General features: G+C 50.2%; 1 protein-coding gene across 1 annotated transcript in view; it reads left to right on the forward strand.

Annotated features, from left to right (window-relative positions):
* The window catches only part of PKP1 (plakophilin 1), a 46,496-nt gene extending 40,984 nt beyond the window's left edge, over positions 1-5,512 (forward strand). Inside the window, exons 12-13 of the mRNA XM_036398479.1 lie at positions 4,055-4,139; positions 5,441-5,512. Coding sequence (XP_036254372.1) covers positions 4,055-4,139; positions 5,441-5,512 — 157 coding nt within the window. The remainder of the gene's footprint in view (positions 1-4,054; positions 4,140-5,440) is intronic.
* The last annotated feature ends 13,334 nt before the right edge of the window (positions 5,513-18,846 follow it).

Raw genomic sequence — 18,846 nt, forward strand, 5'->3', positions numbered from 1 at the left:
GTTTTAAAATGCCTTAGACAAGTAACCCATTGTTTTCTGTTGTGAAAATCCATTTGCATGCCTTCATCATCCTTTGATAAAGTTATTCCAATCCACCTCTTGTTCCATGGCAGAGACACTCTCTGTCATTACACAGGGCCTCCTTGTTTAGTTTGGGCCTGGGCCAAGGAGCATTGCTCTATTTGCTGCTTTTGCTTGCTTCCACTCTCCAATGAGCCCAATTACCATGAAACCCAGCCCTCTCCTAAGCCCTCCTTGTTTTGAATGGTATTTACTCGTGCTGAAGTCCTGCTGTGGCTCCTCAGACCAGTGCTCAGTAATTTGCTGCTCCAGCACAGCCTTGCACAACCCGGGCTGGGAACACTTTAATTGCCTTGGCTGTTGGGGATGAGCTTTCTTGGAGGTGAGTCACTGAATTGTGAGGAGTTTCCAAACTCTGGAGATGCCTCCAGTCCTGCCAGGATCACAAAGTCCTCCCGAGAAACTCCCCAGTTCTTACAGTGTCCAAAACTTGAGTTGTTCCTTTGCCTCCATTATTCATTTTTGTCCTCAAAGATTTTTATGCTGTTCACTTCTCAGGGAAAAAGAAAAAGAGAACAATTTCCACCCAGGACTAATCTTACTTGTCCAAGCTGTATTATTTCAGGCTGTTGCAGCAGAGCAGATGTTGGAGAGACTTTTGACTCTTGCTGGGTCCCAAGGTGAAATTTTCCCAGTGTCACATGCTGCCTGTGAAGATAAACAAGAAAAATTAGGGTGGGATTTGTCCAGTCCTACATCAGAAAGAGCCTCCCCATCAGTAAACCTCCACCTCTCCTGGGGGCTGGCTGAAGCCCCCAGGTCCCCACTGTGGTTCGGAATGTGCTGAGTCCCACATCACCAACCTCCTCCTTCCCAGCACTGCAGGCAGCAGAGATGGGGGGGACAGGGGCTCAGGGGTGCCTCAGTTGCCATGGGGGACCCAGGGACACCCTGCACCTGTCAGGGCTTTGCAGTTTTCTCTGTTAATCTGCCTCAGGTCCCTGTGCACATTCCCTGACCCCCAGGCTGGGGTTGGTGTCTGGGTGCTCCCTCCCTGTGTCTCCTCTGCCACCCACAGATCCTGCCCTGTGTTTCTGAGCTGGGCTCTCACTGCATTACCAGCTGCAAATCAGGAGCTCCACCTGCTCCAACAGCTTCAGAGGCATAGCTTAGAAAGAGACTCCAGGTTCCAGACCAGTGAGTTATGCATCTTGTCCTTTCCCATGTTCTCCTCCCTTCCCATGTTTCTTTCTCCTCGTGTTTCTCATAGCTGGGTTCTGACAGAAAGGCAGAGAGGGTTCAGTAGTTTATCTGATGGATGTGGTTTCTTCTTCTTCCTGGAGCATCCCAATTAAGTAATTGTCATAGAGCAGATGCTTTCCTCTATGGCATGGAGTTCATGGTCAAATGGGGTTCCTTCACTCTTCATTATTTTTAATTGAAGTTGCCGAAATATTGAATATTTCCTTCAATTTCTGGTGATGTTTCTGAAAATCAAGCCATTGGACCTGATTTATTAGGGTGTCTGGTTTCCTTTTCATTTTTCTTCTCCAGCTGTCTGAAAAATATTTCTCTGCTCATTTTCAAGCAACATTATTTCACTAATTAAATTGAAATTCTCCTCATTAATTCTACTGGCTGCACTCAAAGCTTTTCTCAAAATCTCTCCTTGTGCTTTAGACCATCACATTTGCAGTTTATCCCTTTACCATGGATTTATTTCTGTTTCTCTGTGTTCCTTCACTTTTCACACTTTTGCTATTGCAGTTTTATTTTCCAGTTCAATTGCACCACAGCATTTTGCCAAAATTAATCTCTTGAGAGACTCAGGTCTTGATTATTCCCTGTGCCAGAGAGTTCTTATCCACAGATTTCCAATTTCCCATTTCTGCCAAAGATTGCACCTTGATATCAATTTCATAATCTCTTGCTTGTTCTGGGAATTCCTTGGCATTCTCAGTGACACACCTTAAGTTCTTTGTACATTTGTCCTTTGAGGAAGGATTATTTCTCCCCATTATTTGATATCTGTGGACGAGATTCTTGTCTTTTTTGCCCCCATTCTGTTTCTCCCCATTCCCCACCATCTCCTTCTGATTGTGTCTTGTTTATGTTTTGTTGAGTCTGTAGCTTTTTGGATGACTCCTGCCACTGCCACCAGGGGACATCTCCCTCATTGCCTTTCCACAATTTTTCATGAATAATTCTATTTGTAAAAGACAGACAGTACTTAAAATCATCTTTGATTTTCAGGCAATTCATTATTAAGGAATTTCCCCCCCAAATCAGCTGTCCTTGATATTCTGCTCCATGTTACCCACTACTATATTCACACTGTTTTGTTTGGGATATGCTGCTTTACCTACTGAAGTTGGCATCACAGTTCCACCAGCCCATATTGAGCTTTTTATACCTAAATTATAGCAGTCAATGCTGGAAGAAACAGTCAGTGCCAGTTCTTCAAATGAAGAGTTCAGAACTTCTGCCTGAATTCATAAATGATTCAGGTACTGATGCTGGTAATTTTGGCTTGAAAATACAAAACTTCGGAGGTGTTCTCTGGAGACATAGTGGCAAAAAGCACCTATTAAGCATCATTAGATGTAAATTTTTTCAAAAATAAGAGAGAATTACTCTGGCTTAGGAATAGAGAAATAACTTGAAACTACAAATCCTTGAGAGTTCAGTTCGTGGTCTGCCTGTCTGATCACAGGTACCCTTGGGTTTGCAGGGATTTAATGGCTTTTCAGCCACAGACAACATTTCAGGCAAAAATGTTTTAAAACATTGTCATTCTAGTGACAGAGCATAGTGTGCTTATAACTACAGAAGAGATTTGGCAATAAAACCTGTTTTTTCTGTCCCAAAGCATTGCTCAGGAATTTCTGGCTGTCCTCCAGCCCTCCACACAACACTGGGAGCTGCACAACACCTTTGAAGTTTGTGACCAAGTTAAACTCGATCATTTCTTTGGTAGCAGCTGCTGTGTATATCAGAGAAATGCCTCAAAATTTTCTGGATGTGGTTCCATCCCTGTCCTCCCACACTCCAAGTGTGGAGTTGATGTCCCAGGTTCCTCATGATCTATTGGTTCCATTTCTTGTAGGCTTTTGGGGACTGTTTTGAGGACTGTTTTTGAGGGCACAAGGTTCTGTATCAGACAGGGAGGGTCCTGAGCTTGGTCCTGTTCCTCTCCATCATCCTGGGTGGGACAGGCTGGGGCTGCTGCCCTGAACCCAGAGCAGGAGTCTCCCACAGCCAGAAGGAGGCCCAGGAGATCAGGAGCAGCCATGGGAGCCAGCAGGGAGGGGATATCAGGGTATGAAATGTTCCAAAATTATAAAAGGTCCTGCGATGACTCACGGTTTCGAGCTGTTACGTGAGCAGGTATCTGTTCCCTTGTGCTGAGTAAGGGCTCTGGGCTGCTTGCAGATGTTGTTATTGCAAAGGCTCCCATCCCTTGTCCTCTCCAGGCAGCTCCAAGCCCGCTGCTCTGCCCCCTCCCAGGAGATCCACCCACGCTGGGAGTCCCTGCAGACTCCAGCAAAGGGCTGGCACTATTTCCCTTCTCTTTCCCTCTCTCAAATTTCAGACTCAGCTCAGTTTTATCCTCATTTTCCCACTCAGATCCTCCTCTCTCTTTCATTTCCCCTGCTCTGGTGACAATTGTTGTCACACAACATTGCTGAGAGAGCAGGAGGGTGTTACTGACAGTCCTGTTCATGGCTAGCCAGGCTCCCAGCTGGAGCTGGGTTTGTCCCAGTGCTCAGCAGTGCCTGGGTTTCTCTCAGGTGCTCAGCAGTGCCTGGGTTTCTCTCAGGTGCTCAGCAGTGCCTGGGTTCGTCCCAGGTGCTCAGCAGTGCCTGGGTTTGTCTCAGGTGCTCAGCAGTGCCTGGGTTTGTCCCAGTGCTCAGCAGTGCCTGGGTTTGTCTCAGGTGCTCAGCAGTGCCTGGGTTTGTCCCAGTGCTCAGCAGTGCCTGTGGGGTGCTGCTCTGTGCCTGCCATAATCCTCCTGTTGCTTTCACCTTCCCAGCTCCTGTCCAAAAGCAGCTGAAGCTGCTCGACTTCTCCTGACAGACCTTTGGTCCAACAGGGAGCTGCAGAGTGTGCTCAAGCAGGTAAGGACAACACTCCTGCTTCTGGGAGTCAGGAGCAGCCCTGGGTTGTTCACCTGCTGAGGTGGGGAGCTGGTAAAGGCCCTGATCCAGCAGCGAGGAGGGCAGGGCCCAGGAGGAGCCTGGGGCACTTGGCCTGGCATCTGAGCAGGTGGCAGGGGGACACTGCTGGGACTCACTCTGGGGACAAAGCAGAGGGTGTCATGCCTGTGTCAGACACCTTCCTCCCTGGGGATGGTGCTGGAATGTTCCCCAGCACAGCCCCCTCACTCTGGGCTGGGACATGCTGGGTGTTCCACCCTCCTTTAGGGGCTTCCCTTGTCTGCAGCCCATCGTGTCCCAGCAGGTGCCTGGCAAGGTCCCTCCTCTCTTTCCCCTCATTTTCTTCTGTGTCCGTGGCCCTGACTCGTGGTTACATCCCCCTGCAGTCAGAGTAAGCTTTCAAACCAAGAGGAGAGGAGTATTTGGGATTTGTTTTACTCCCTGCAACAGAAGCTGGGAAAGTGCAGAGCCAAACAGGCACTGAGCCAGCTCCAGCTCCCTGCCCCAGCTGCTCCCAATTCCCAGCTCCCTGCTCCAGCCCCCAGCTCCAGCTCTTCCCAATTCCCAGCTCCAGCTCCCAGTGGCTTTCTTTAAACAAGTTTGGGTTTTTCCAACTCAAAAGCAGCAGCACCTGCAGGGAGTACAGGGCCAAATTAAAGAGGAGGAGGGATCCCTACAAAGGGGAGCACCTGGAGGCAAAAGCAGAGCATCCAAAGTCTGTTCCCACATTGACAGCGAGGCCTTTCTGCACAGGAGCTGGGGTGGTTTTGTGCCAGGCTCTGCTCACAGCCCATGCCAGCTCATTTTGGTGTGACTGAGTCACTCTGGTGTTCACACACAGGTTTATTGCAGAGGTACCTGTCAGGGAGGAGGATGGGAGTCTGCAGGGGTACATGCACCATGTGAAGACTTTCAGGATGAGGAACTAAATGAAACAATACTGAGTGAATGATTCAATAGAAATTCCCTCCAAAAACCAGGAGGGGTCCAGCTCTGGGTTGATGGAAGGCAAAGCAAGGAAAAGCCATCTGGTCTAGGGGAAGGTGTCCCTGCCCAAGGCATGGGGTGGGATGAGATGAGCTTTAAGGTCCCTTTAACCCAAACCATCCCATGGTTCTGTGATTCTGTGGAGTTCAGCAGTAAGGGTGACAAAAGTACCCAGAGGCCTGACAGAGGAGGTTGGCTGAGGATGAAGCACACTTTGCTCAATTCCTGCTCTCAGTGTAGAAACTGATGTGCACTTCGTGTTTCTGCTTTTTTAGCAAGGATTTGATAAGAACATGATGGGATCTTTAGCTGGAACGACCTTCAGGACCCTCTCCTCGAGATTTTAGAGCCTCTCCATGCACATTCAGGCTGCAGGTGAGAACATGGCCCTTGTGGTGGATTTGAGACACAGGAATCCTTTGAGATTGTTGCTACTTTTGATCACCCCAGAAGTGTGTTTGTGAGATTTTCATCCCAAATTTTCCCAGCCCAGTCTGTTTCTATGAGAGGTCAGAGGCTGTGCTGTCCCTGGGCCCAGGGCAGGTGTTGCCCCCACTGCCCAGCTGTGCATTTTGGAGATGCTCAGCACAGATATCACAGGACAGACAAAGCTGCTGGGCTCAACTGTGCCTCTCCCTTCCTTTGCCAAGCAATCTCTGATTTCAGTGCATTTTTCCAAGCCCTCACAGGTGAGGCTCTTCTGGGATTCTCCCTGGCCCTCATTCCTGAACTTTGAGCAGTGTTATCCAGACAGTGCCAGTAATGTGCAGTGAATTCCAGCACATCCATGGCTTCACTAGCCTTAACCAATAGTTTGAGCCCTTAATCTGCCTGTCAACCTCAGGTCAGAGCTGAGAACCACATTCTGTCAACTGAAAATCTCAAAAGAGAATCAGGGAAGAGAAACCATGGGCAGAATTTCCAGGGCATCGTTATGGGTTTATATTCAGTGAGAAATGAGGATTTAACCCATCAGGCACTTTTCACTCATGATTCCCACTGAAGGGAAAAGCTTTAAGCACTTTGAAAATACCAGAGGTCTCTTGGATTATGTCTGAGATTATGCAGAGGGAATTACTTGCTCCCTTCCCCAGCATGGTCCTTGTGATCAAACCAAGGGAAAACAGTGCTAAAGCCCCTTCCCTCCCTCTGCCCAGGAATGGATTTCACTTCCTGCTCTGTTGGGATGTTTGCGCTGGGACTCTGAGGAGGGTGGAAGTCCAGGGTGAAAAGCTTTGTGCAGCTGAGAAACTGCAGCCAGGCTCAGAGAAAAGATTAAAAGTTGGGGTTTGCTGTAATGAAAAGATCTCTTGAATGCTTTAATTATCTGGGGTTTTGCTTTTTCTTTGTTTTATTTATTTTCTATTTCAGAATTTGGAGTTGGTTCATGTCTAGGAAGAGCAACACTTCCATGATTCCTGAGGATGTTAAAGACGTAGAGAGTTTCTGAGTTCAACTCAACTGTAAAGCAAACCAAACATGTGGATTTCATGTGGATGACACTGATATTTTTAAACATTTTCTTCTTTTTAGGGGGGAGAAGGGACTTTTATATACTTTCTCGATGTCAATAATTATTTTTTTGCCAAGAGTGTGTCTGTGTAACTCTGGGTGTGATGTAGAGGTGTGTGCAGGCAGCACACAGAGCACACGTGGGGAGCAGGATCTTCCTCCAGCTTAGTCCCCTGTTTTCCACCCAAGGTCAGGGTGATTGTGCAGTTTAACCCCTTGCAGGATTTTATTCCAACTTCACCCTATCCATGCACCAAATACTGCCATGCTAAAAATTTGTCACAACATGTTTTTACCCACAAACACATAAAAAGTCAATTTTAGGTCAAGTTCCCCCTTTGCATCTGTCCATTATTAACAGATACACACAAGGATTCTCTTCTTTCCAAGGCTGGTTATTCCTCACAGTTATGAGCAAGGGCTTCTTCTCTGCTTAGGATTTTTCTCTGATAATTGTTAACATTTTCTTTCCTGTCACATGAGCTCTTTATCTCAAGAAGCAAATTGACACCTGCAGATTCTCTCCCAGGCCTCCATCACCCTTCCCTGAAGCTGTTTGTGAGAGGACAATTGGGACACAGCTGCAGAGCCTGAACATTCCCAGGTCCTGATCCATTCTGGGCACCAAAGCAATTCCAGTTCCTGACTGTGCCTGGACAAAGGTGGCATTTGAGAAGCTGAGCAGGACAGGCCAAGTGTTTTCCCCCTGGAATCAATGACTGCCACAGGAATGAAAGAAGGGAGGGATGTGTTCTCTTTAATCATACTTTGTTTTTATTGATCAATGTAAAGAACTGGTACTGATGTGCAAAGGCATGTGAGCACTTGTGTGATGTCAGGTTTGGAAATGTTTTATTTCTCGGGATCTTGAATTGCATTAGTCTGCCTGTGATGCTGAGGCTGTGCTGAGGGACTGCTGAGCTCATTTCAGAGCAACTCAATTCTCACAACCTTCCTCTCTCCAGAAGAAAAATATCCTTCCCATGGAGGGGACACAGCTCAGACTCACAGGGAAGAGCAGCTGAGGCTGTCTTTGCTGCCTGTGCTGGTTATTATTCCTCAAAGGCTGCAGGGACACAGGGCCCTGTTTCTCAAACATCAGGGGCACAGGAGGTGCTTGGGAAGGATGGATTATGAGCCTGGAAATAGAAAAGCAGTCTCATTTTAAGTGTCAGGCTCATTAATTGGTGGGACTCAGGCTATTCAGTTCACATCCATGGGGTGATCTGTGCCCACTAAAGAACCCCCTGTGAAGTTTGGGTTTGCTCTGCTGCAGTTCCAGGTGGCCCTTGCTGGTTTTCCTCTTGGGCTACAAAGAGTGGCTTCATCTTGTGCACTTTACTGAGCAGCCACTCTTCTCAGTCAGGAGCTTTCTGTGCTGAGCTGCAGCCAAATGAGAAAGGGAAAAAAGCCCCTTTGAAGTGGAGAGGCAGAACCAGGAGAATCCAGTTGGACTGAAGTGTTCCAGGAGGGTTTAAACAGAGCAAAGAGCCCCAGTCTGTGGGCAAAGCCCTTCCAGCAGTTCCCTTGCTGCATGTGCAAAATGTTCCCAGATGCAAAATGTTGGAAATGCTTTGGGCAAGATCCATCTGTGGATGTCCCCAAGGGCTGCAGCATCCACAGGGATGGTTCAGTTTGGGTGTGAAGTGTTCTGTGCAATTTTGCATTCAGGTTTGATCTGTAATGACATGTCCAACACAAGTCCTGGGAGCAGATGTTTTCCTCTGGAAAACTAATTGGGGAAACAGAACTACAAAATGGAATGATGGAATATTGAGGAAATTCACTCTAATTTGCTGTGATTTAGGCTTTATTTTAAAACAGTGCAGCTGCTTTCTCCCCTAATGCAGTTACTGAGTCACTGTACAAGGCACAAAGATCACATTATGATCATCAACTCACAATTAAATTTACAGGTGCTGGAGATTTCATTAGTGAGTACTGGACTCCAGGAGACAGATTCATCATTCACATAAATTTTATTACAAAAACCATTGTTAACAGTTGTTTTTATGACAGGTTTTTTTTAAAGCTAAAAATAAAATCTGTCTCCATGCTCAAAGCTCTTCCAAACGTGACTGGGCACAGCCCCGAGCATCCTCACCTGGCTGGGATGTTGTCCCTGCCCTGAGCTGGGCACACCAGAGAGGTTCCTCCCCCTGAGCTGTTTTTAGGATGCTGTTTGTCACTGCTTGCAAGCCTCAGGGCAGAGCCCACTCAGGAGAGCCGTGGGCTGCAGAAATCACAACCCTTCTGCCATTCCAGGGCTGTTCTGCAGCTGGATCTTCCCTGGGAAATTCTCTGATACCCTCTGTTGTCCTCCCAGTCTCCCTTTAAAATCTGGGCACCAGCCTCCACCCAAGTCAGTGAAGTGACTTTGATGCCCAACTCTGAGAAGTGAAGGGAAATTCAGACATTGGAGTAACTGCTGTTGCTCATAACCAGCTATTCTGGGAGCCCAGTGAGGTTCTCTCCAACATAAATTAATGCTGTTTTCACCTCCAGTATAATTGTTTTCATTCTGGGGAGGTATTTTTTTTAAGGCATGATTTTTAACTGTGACATCCTCTCTCTGAGCTGGTTTCCTGTTCCTTGCTCCTTGAAAAGTCAGGGTAGGGCACACCCCGGGACAGGGACAGGGATGGAGAATTCCTGAGGAGGAGGAAGGAGTGTGGCCAGCAGCAGCAGCAGGAGCAGTTGGACACCCAGCCATGTAAATAAACACCACCCTCACTGTCCTGGGCACAGCAGAGCTTTCTGGGTCTATTTCCTTATAAATGCTTTGTTTGTTTTGTGTGTGTACAATCCCACCCCAGCATTTCAGAAGCCTCATGGACAAATCAAAGGCAGTTTCATTCCTTTCTGAACACACACCAGTGTGAGACCAACTCAGCCTTACCAGTCCATAGCTCTACAGTGTATTCTGTAAGATATAGGTATGTGAGAAAAATGTCTCAGAGTTTTGTTTTGGCTGTACTGTATGTATTTGCTTCATTGGAAAAGCTGAAATCAATAAAAATTGCTGAAATTTCTTCGAGCTTTCTGGTTTGGATGGTTTTATTTTGGTTGATTTGCCAGTGTTAGGAAAGAAGAAAGCTCTGAAAGGTCTGGAAAACCCTGTTACCCTGCAGCAGGAATCAGCTTGGACTGATCTGCCTTATCCAACAGGAGCAAGGGAACTGTAAATCCCATTTCCTGCAGCCTGGCACTGCCCAGGCTCCCCAGGGAATGGGCACAGCCCCGAGGCTGCCAGAGCTCCAGGAGTGTTTGGACAATGCTCTCAGGGATGCCCAGGCTGGGATTGTTGGGGTTCTGTGCAGGGCAGGGGTTGGACTCAGCAATCCCTGTGGGTCCCTCCCAGCCCAGGATTTTCAATGATTCCATGATTTCATCCTCAGTGGATTTCTCTCCCAAGAGCTTTCACAGCCATGACTTCAGTCCATGGAAAAGTTAATTACCATTAGTGTCGTTTTTGTCATTGCTGAAAGGATCCAAAGGCTGTAGCAGGGAAAACCCCTCAGCTCTTTCTAGACCTGCCCCACCTGAGCTGTGGTTGAAGCTCTGTGGTTCTGACATTTAAAAGGTGTGGTGGGGGTGGGGGGATCCTCCCCAGTTTCTCTCTGGGCCAGGCTGGGCAGGCCCAGCTCAGAGAAGTTCCTCACTCAGACCCAGCAGCTCCTGGCACTCAGGGACCTCCCCTGGACCCTTCCCCATGGAATGGCTCCTTCCTGAGCTGAGGAGCCCAGCACAGGGCACAGGGTGAGTGAGCCCAGGCCTGTGCTGGGACACCACAGATCTGATCTCTGCTCCATCCCTGCCCAGACCTTGTTGTCGAGGCGGTCACGACACAAAGCAGAGACCACAAGCAGTCTCAGATGGCAACTCTTTATTATTGAACATGGCTGACTTTTTATACACTTTCTAATTGTTTCTACTTCTTTTACCTTAACTGTTGGCAACAATAAATTAACATAACAGTATTGGTGAAAAGTTACAGTGACTCCAACTAACTTTCTAAAAATACTTTGTCCAGCTGCAAAGTTCTCATCTTTCTTCAGTTCTTCACTTCTTTTGGTCTCCTTGGTTGCAGCCTTGGAGAGAGCTCCTTATCAGCTTCTTCTTGCTTCTCAGCTTCTTCTCACTCCTTTAGCTAACAGGATTGCTGTTAGCTCCTTCCCACAATACCTGATATTCCCTTGGAATATCAGGTTGAGCTTTTGTTGAGCTGTCACTGGGATGGGCTGGCCATGAATGGTCCATGGAGTCACCTCCACACCCATCTCACAAAAGGAAAGATTATTTCACCCCACGTGTATCACAACATGCTGATGTTTGTCTGTCATTTACCTCCCTTTCCTTGCTGGTCTCTAGCTCCCCAAAATTCCACAGACATTCCTCCATCCTCAGGAATGTCACTGATGTATCAGGTATAGCAGCTTGCAGGAATCCTCCCCATTTTTCACAGGCATCACAAACTGGAAAAGGTAAATAGCTGCTCCTCTCTGCTCCTCTCCTTCCTGAGTTCTCCTTGTGATCCCCACTGATCCCCCAATCTCCTGGCAGGCCCTTCCCCTCTATCGGGAGATGCTCTGACTTTTTGGCTCATTCTTCTGACTCCAGCTGGTTGTTCCTTCAACTGCTTTTGGCAGGTTTAATGTAGTTTATGTTGAACTTGGAAGAGGTTGTGAAGCTTTCCTATTTTTGTCTTCAGCTGTTTGAAAAACACCTGCTGGTACTTCCTCCTCCTGCTGCTTACCCAGGCCAGCTGCCATCTCCTGCTCCTCAGGGAATTCCTCACTGCTGGGATGTGCTGGACTGAGCCTCAGGATGATGATTGCAGCCCACATTGCCTGGAAACTTTAACTCTCCCTTTCCTTTTCCCTTTAAAAGGTCCCTCTGAGTTCCTGTTTTGGAGGATGAGCCTGTGCTGGTGGATATGAAGTGGGTTCTGTTGAGCCCAGACTTTTCCTGCTAATCAAGACCAAACTGGAAGATGCATCTGCACCCTTTGGGGACCCCCAGCCTGCTCCATGGAATTGCTAGTGGCAGCATCAAAGGATTTGTTCTTTCCATCAGACCTGCAGGAACCAGAGCCCAGTGCAGGATGAACAAAGGGACTTTGTACTCCCAGGGCTGGGGGGCACTGGGGTGTGCAAGCACTGGAGCAGCCTCACACAGGGGACAAAGAGCAGCACCTCTTGATCTCCTTCAGGAGACTTTTCAAAGCAGACACCTGGCAAAGGGGAATGAGCTCAGCTCTGAGCTGTGTTTGATATTTACTCAAGGCAAGGCTGAGGAATAATCCTCTACCACTGCCAGAATCTCATGAACAGAGGATTTGCAGCCCATCAGGCAGGCTGGGCACACTCTGTGAGCCAGGCAAGGGACAAGGGACAGGTGCCACTCCCTGCACGTGGCTCAGAGCTGCTTTCCAGGAGCACCCTCTGCTGCTCTGCTCAGGCTGCTGAAGGGTGGGTGAGCACTAAAGGATTAAGCATAAAGGCAAAGCATCAAAACTCAAATGTCTAAACCAGCTTTGGGTGGACCCAACAGCCCTTCAAAGCCTGATTGCATTTCAGCTGTGATCACTCAGACTGCTCCTGGGCCCTGGCACAGCAGCAGTGTTTGTCACTGGCCTTGAATGTGGTACATAATAATTGTTTTATAAAAGCCCATTAGGGAGCAGCACATCCAGCAGTCCTTGTGAGGATTAAATTTGACATCACAAACATCACCAACTGGGGATGTCCAGTGTGCAACTTCTTCAGGCATGAATCCCACCTGAAGTCACATCTAAGAAAGGTCACATCAAGGACAGGCTGGGAGTTGCCTTCTACCCAGTCTGGAGTGTCTACAAGGAATGCAGATGAGTCCTGCTGCCCATTCCTGAGTCGCTCCCTGGACACTGAGAAGGGCAGGACATGACAGTGTAGCTCAGAACACTTCTCCACTTGGGAAATGAATTCTTGCTCACCTTTGGAGCCAACACACGACCACGTGCTCGGATCTCTGTCCATGTGCAGCAGCTGAAATGAATCCCAAGAAACCACTGGGTCTTTTTGGGGTCTGCATCCTGTGTGTGGACACGTGACAAAAGCCCACTTTTGGATAGGGAAGTCTGTGGACACACACAAAGAGCACAGGGAGGGTGCAAGGTGGGATTCAGCTGTGCTGTGCTGTCCCTTCAGAGCCTGGCTCTGACAGAGGTACTGATTTAGCTCACGTGTAATGGGACTTGCAGCAGGATCCAGGGGAGAAAATGGATACTACAGGGTGCAGAGCACCCACAGAGCACTCATTGTCCCAAAGAGAGCAGGCACTAAATCCTTGGAAAACCTACAGGTCCTACAGCCCCAGGATCCCGAATAATCCATGGGGCTCCACCAGCAAAGCCTCATCCCACCAGCCAGGCAGCCCCTGGCACAGCCCCTTCCCATCCCACAGCACAAAGTCTGAATCCTTTTTCTCTGCCTGTGATGCTTCAGGGCATCACAGACCCCGCTCTTCATTTTCAGGTCCATGGGATTCTATCCCACAGGTCCCAGGCACCAGAACTTCCTGACTTTCCCAGGCTTCCCATGATAGAGAATTCCATGGCCCAGGTTCCAGCCTGAACTGTGCAGGAAGCACCGAGCCCAGGGCAGAAACCTGAACAGCCCCGAGGACCCCCCAGCACCAGCAGCCCCTGCAGGGACACACAGAGCTCCTGCTGGGACAGGCTGGCTCAGCAAAGTCCCTCTGTCAGCGTTTCCCAGCTGCTGGGAGCTCAGCCCGAGCTCAGGCTGTGCTGTGGCCCCATGGCCAGGCACAGACACTGCTGGTGGCAGTGCCACAGCCCCAGGGCAGAGTTTGGCACTGGCACCCAGAACCCCCAGCCCCAGGGCAGCTCCTCTGGGAGCTGGGCTGGCTCAGGAGAGGGCAGAGCCCCACAGGGACTCAGTCCTTGCTTGCCTGCCCTGGAACAGGCAGGACTTTGGGCTCCTGTACAGCCCCACTTGTTACCCAGCCTTGCAGACTGGATCTTGCGCAGAAGTTGTTGCAGATCCCACATTGTTCTTGGGCCCTTTTTTGGTGTTTCCTAAGCTTGTCTTCATCTCAGGAGAGCCTTTTGAGGGATCCCCAGGAAGCATCCCAAGCACAGGGCTATGTCCCTTTCATCCAGTACCAGGAAATTTTTCCTCTGCACTGCTGGGATGCAGAAAACTGAGCCTGAGTCTCCATCAGGGTGGGGGCAGCAGTGACACCCAGAGCAACATTTCCCAGATAAAGGAAACTGAGAGCATTTTGTCAGGATGTGGCATCTACTCCCAAGCCCCAGGAATGCTTCTCCCATCCCAACTCTCTGCAGCTTGATCCTCTCATGCAGAAAAGGCTTTGATGAGAGGTTTTGATGTAATTACTTCCCTCTTACCCCCTCCTGGATGTGGTGGCAGAAATGAGATGAGATTCCTGGTGCAGAAATGAGATCCCTGGTGCAGAAATGAGATCCCTGGTGCTCCCAGCCTCATCATCACAGCTGATGGGGACCAAGAAAATGTTTCAGCACAAAAAGAGCATTGCAGGAATCCTTGCAGGATACCAGGGAATGCCATTGGGAAGGTGGGACTGCTGACAGGCATTTTTAGGAACCAGATCTGGTCTTGATCAACACTTTGGCCAATATTTCAGCTCCTGGATGAGATCTTGGGTATCCCAAAGGTGGGAGGTTGTCCTGGATTGTCAAGCAAATTGTATTCTATTTACCATCTGTATGGCAGTTGTATTCAGTTAAGTGGGCAGTTTTCCTTATCTCTTCCATGACTGGGGAGGCATCTGCTGATAACAGCTATTGAATGTCCCTGCATGGCTGATAAGAACTACAGCATCCCATTGGGAGATGTGAGCCCAGGGGGAGGAGCCAAGCATTCCTACCTGGATATAATCTGGAGATTCTGGAACACCAGCACAGCTTCTGCACTGGATTGCCCAGAGGAACAGCAGCTGCCTCTGCCACTGGATCTGCAGAGGCAGAGACTGCACCTTTCTCCAGGATCCCTGCTCCAGCAGAACCAGCCCTGGCACTGCAGGAGGGCTGAGCCACAATTCCAATGGTTCTGCTGCCAACAGCCTGACCCACAGGGTGTCAGGCTGGGTTCTGACTCTGGCAGTGTTGTTTTGGTTTACTGCATTGTTTATTTTATCCTTTTATTTTCTTCCCTATTAGAGAACTGTAATTTCCTGCTCCCATATTTTTTGCATGACAGCCCCCTAATTTAAAATTTATGGCAATTTGGAGGGGGGGTTTACATTTTCCATTTCAGGGGAGGCTCCTGCCTTCCTTAGCAGACACCTGGCTTTCAAACCAAGACAGAGGTGGCCAGAGCTGAGTACAGGTCCTGCAGCAGTCCCAGAGCTCAGCACTGTGTGGGTGCAGGGCCTGCAGGGACCCTGCATTGGCTGCATTTCTGCCGAGGAAAAGCAAAGCAGCAAAACCCTCAGGCTGGGCAGCAGGGAAGAATCCCCTCATGTCCAGGGTGGGTCTGGCTTCCCAAGGGAATGCCATGGGAAAAAAAGCAGGTGGAAATTTTCAAAGGTCATAAATCTATTGGCTGTTCCTGGCACTGCAAAACCCAAATACTTTTCCAGGGAAGGAGAGTTGGTCCTGCCTTTCCCTGGCAGCTATCTCACAGAGAGCCTCACAAGGTAAGGATCTTACTGAGAGCTGAGCTCAGGCAGTCCCTGTCCCTGCTTTGGGTCCCCAGGCCAAGTTTCAGTGTGGTAGATGCCCCAGCCTTTGCTGTCCAGTGAAGGGCAGCAGAGATTTGCTTTGTGCATCGCAGTGCCTTCTTCCCTATGTTTTTTACTCTTTCTCCAGCAAGCCTCCTTCTCTCCCAGTGCAGGTAACTCCTGCTTCAATCAACAAGGATCTCTCCCAGCAGAACAGGAAAATCAGTCCCACTGATTTTCCAGGGCTGAAAGAAATGCTCAAAAAATGTAAAGGGAAGAATTGGAGATTATCTGGGAGTCTTTGAGTAGAAAATTGATTCCTGTTTCCCTCCAGGGGAGGAGACGCAGCCAGGAGGGAGAAAGACACTGGAAAGGATCATTGGAACAGGGTCACTGGCAGGATTTCAGTGGGACTCTGGATTTCCCAAGCAGCAGCACATCTCTTAAATGGCTTCTGTCATTCTTGGCTGTGCAACGAGAAACTGGCTGTGCCTATCCCAAATATTTTTCTTTTTTTTCCCAAGGGTAAGCCAGAAGTCACACAAATGATTTCCCGCAGGACGTGCCAAAGCAGAAGAGGAGCCAGGAGAGAGGGAGCAGCAGGAGATGTCTCAGGGAGTGTTTATGGCGTTTGCAGTGGTGGCTGCCTGGTAAGGGAGCAGATCCCACACCCAGCACCCTCTGCCCCTGGAGCCTGCCCCAGGCTCCAAGAGCAGCAGCAGCAGCACAGGTGGAGCCACTGCGAGCCCGGCTGGGGCTGAGTCACTGCCCAGCCCTGCGGGGACTGCGGGAGGCAGAGCCCAGGGGGCTCCAGCAAAGGGAGAGCAGAGAGGGGCAGAGCCAACCTGACCCCATCCCATCCCACTGCTGGGGCAGAGCCAACCTGACCCCATTCCATCCCACTGCCGGGGCAGAGCCAACCTGACCCCATCCCATCCCACTGCTGGGGCAGAACCAACCCAATCCCATCCCATCCCACTGCCAGGGCAGAGCCAACCTGACCCCATCCCATCCCACTGCCGGGGCAGAGCCAATCCGACCCCATCCCATCCCACTGCCGGGGCAGAGCCAATCCGACCCCATCCCATCCCACTGCCGGGGCAGAGCCAACCTGACCCCATCCCATCCCACTGCCCAGGAGTGCGGCTACAGCAGGGACAGAGCCGTGTGCTGAGGGATGGATGGATGGATGGATGGATGGATGGATGGATGGATGGATGGATGGATGGATGGATGGATGGATGGATGGACGGATGGATGATGGATGGATGAGCTTTTCTTCCAGTGATTGCGGCACTGATAGGCTGATGGTGACTTTCAGGTCTCCAGGAAGTGGATGGGATGGGATGGGATGGGATGGGATGGGATGGGATGGGATGGGATGGGATGGGATGGGATGGGATGGGATGGGATGGGCAGACATCTTTACTTATGGGCAGGAGTGCTCAGCTTTGCCCTGGGGCAGGTCAAGCAGAGCCCAGTGCTGACAGAGCCAAGAGCACAGGATTTGGGAATATCTTCCCAATGAATGTCCCCTGCCACCACCCTCCCGCCATGGACCATCCCTGCAGGGGGAAGTGCCAGCAGATTTCTGGGGCTGTGCAATCCCCAGAAACCAGGGCTGGGGTTTGTCCCACACATCTCCTGGGGTTTGGCAGAGGGAGGGACCCTTCTCCCCTCCACCTGAGCTGGGGAACAGGAGCAGATTGTGACAGGGGGCATGTGCAGTGTCCTGCAGCCCCATGGCTGTGCCAAGGACAGGGTGGTGACCGTGATCCAACAGCAGCAGAGCCCCAGGCACCTACCAAGAACTATCCAAAGGGGAATGCAGCCTGGCCAGAATTGTCCAAGGGCAGCCCCTCCACACCCTCCAGTGCAGAGCTGGGCTCCCACCCCAGGAGCACCAGTGGGGCACAGCCCAAGGCCAAGCCCTGAGGAGGAACCAGGCCAAAACCATTGGTGTGTCCAGCTGTGCTTGGGTGGATGCTGCAGGGACAATCCCCGTGTGAGAGCACTGTGGCTATTTCTGTCCATGTTTCTGGATGTGCCACTGGGCTGCTCCTCCTTCCCAGGAGGACCAGGAGCACGAGGTTCCCAAGCCCAGGTGTTGATACCACCCTGTCACCTTTCCCTGGGCCACAGTAGGCAGAGGGGCTGGCACCGTGATGTCTCTTTCCTTCAACATTCAAGGCCCAGCCAGGAGTGGGTTTCTCTCCTTTCCAGGTGTCTGGTTGGCCCCAGAGTGTCTGTTCTGCTGGGTTTGGGAAGGTCCCAGGCCATTAACATGGAGTACCTGCTTTGGTCCTGAGCTGCCTCCACAAATCCCTGCAGAAGAGGCAGCTCAGGCATCCCAGGGAGTTCCCTGTGCCTCCTCCTTCCTGGAAATTCTGGCAGAAAACTCCTCACATAACCTCAGATGCTCTGTGATACCCTCAGACACCTGGTTGGAGCAAACTGGACTCATGGAAGGGTCCTTGCCCATGGCAGGTGCTGGAACCAATGATCCTTGAGGTCCTTTGGTCCTTTCTGACCCAAATTGTTCTGTGGTTCTTTGATTCTGTATTTTTGAGCTTGGGGGTGTCTCCAAGCATAATTTATTCAGGACAAATGTGCCAGCAGTGCTGGTGCAGGGCAGGGCAGCCATGCCAGGTGTGGGAGCAGAGTATGCCCACAGCACCTCCCACCCCTGTGCATGGAGTTGCACTATTGGCAGCTTCCTTTGTTGTTTTTTTAAGGTGCCACCAACGCCTGTCCACAAACTGAGCTCAATAACCACATCTAGGAAGGTTTCCCCACCTTCCTGACCTTTATTGCTCCTTCCTTGTTAGGAGGAATCTGCAATGCACCCACACTTGGACAGCTTAAAATGAGACACTGAAGTCTGAGATGGTTTCTCTGGGTTCCCTTCATAGCCAGTGGGGAGAAATAAACTGCCCAGCATGTGGTTCACCTCATGGCCAGGCAGAGGTGGATGGAGGGGCAAATGAACAGTTTTCTATTTCCACTGCTGGTTGAGGAAGTGCAGATTAAGAGAAGCAGAGCTCAGGGCACAGGAGGGCTGGAACCTGACCCTTTGTCTCCTGGGAGAGCACAGGCACAGGCACAGGCACAGGCACAGGCACAGGCACAGGCACAGGCAGCCTGTGTTCCCTGCAAAGGAACAATCTCCTTTCCAGGAAGCCAGACCAGCTCTGGCCTGGCAGGCTGGGATGGCAAAACAACACATTCCTTGTGTCTCTGACAGGAGCTGAAACTGCTGCCAGCCCAACAAAGGAGGTGAAACCACAGCAGCTCTGCAGGGCTCCTGCAGCTCCTGCTGCGCCTGAGTGGCTCCCACCACTGCAGTGCTGCCAGCTCCTGCCTTGCCATCCCCATTCCTCTGAAATTCCCTCCTCCTGCAGTCATTACCCTACCCAGGACATTTGCTTTCTTTTCTTTGCAAGCAGGAGTCTTCAGAGAAAAG

The sequence above is a fragment of the Molothrus ater genome, chromosome 25 (assembly GCF_012460135.2).
Source record: "Molothrus ater isolate BHLD 08-10-18 breed brown headed cowbird chromosome 25, BPBGC_Mater_1.1, whole genome shotgun sequence".
NCBI lineage: Eukaryota > Metazoa > Chordata > Aves > Passeriformes > Icteridae > Molothrus > Molothrus ater.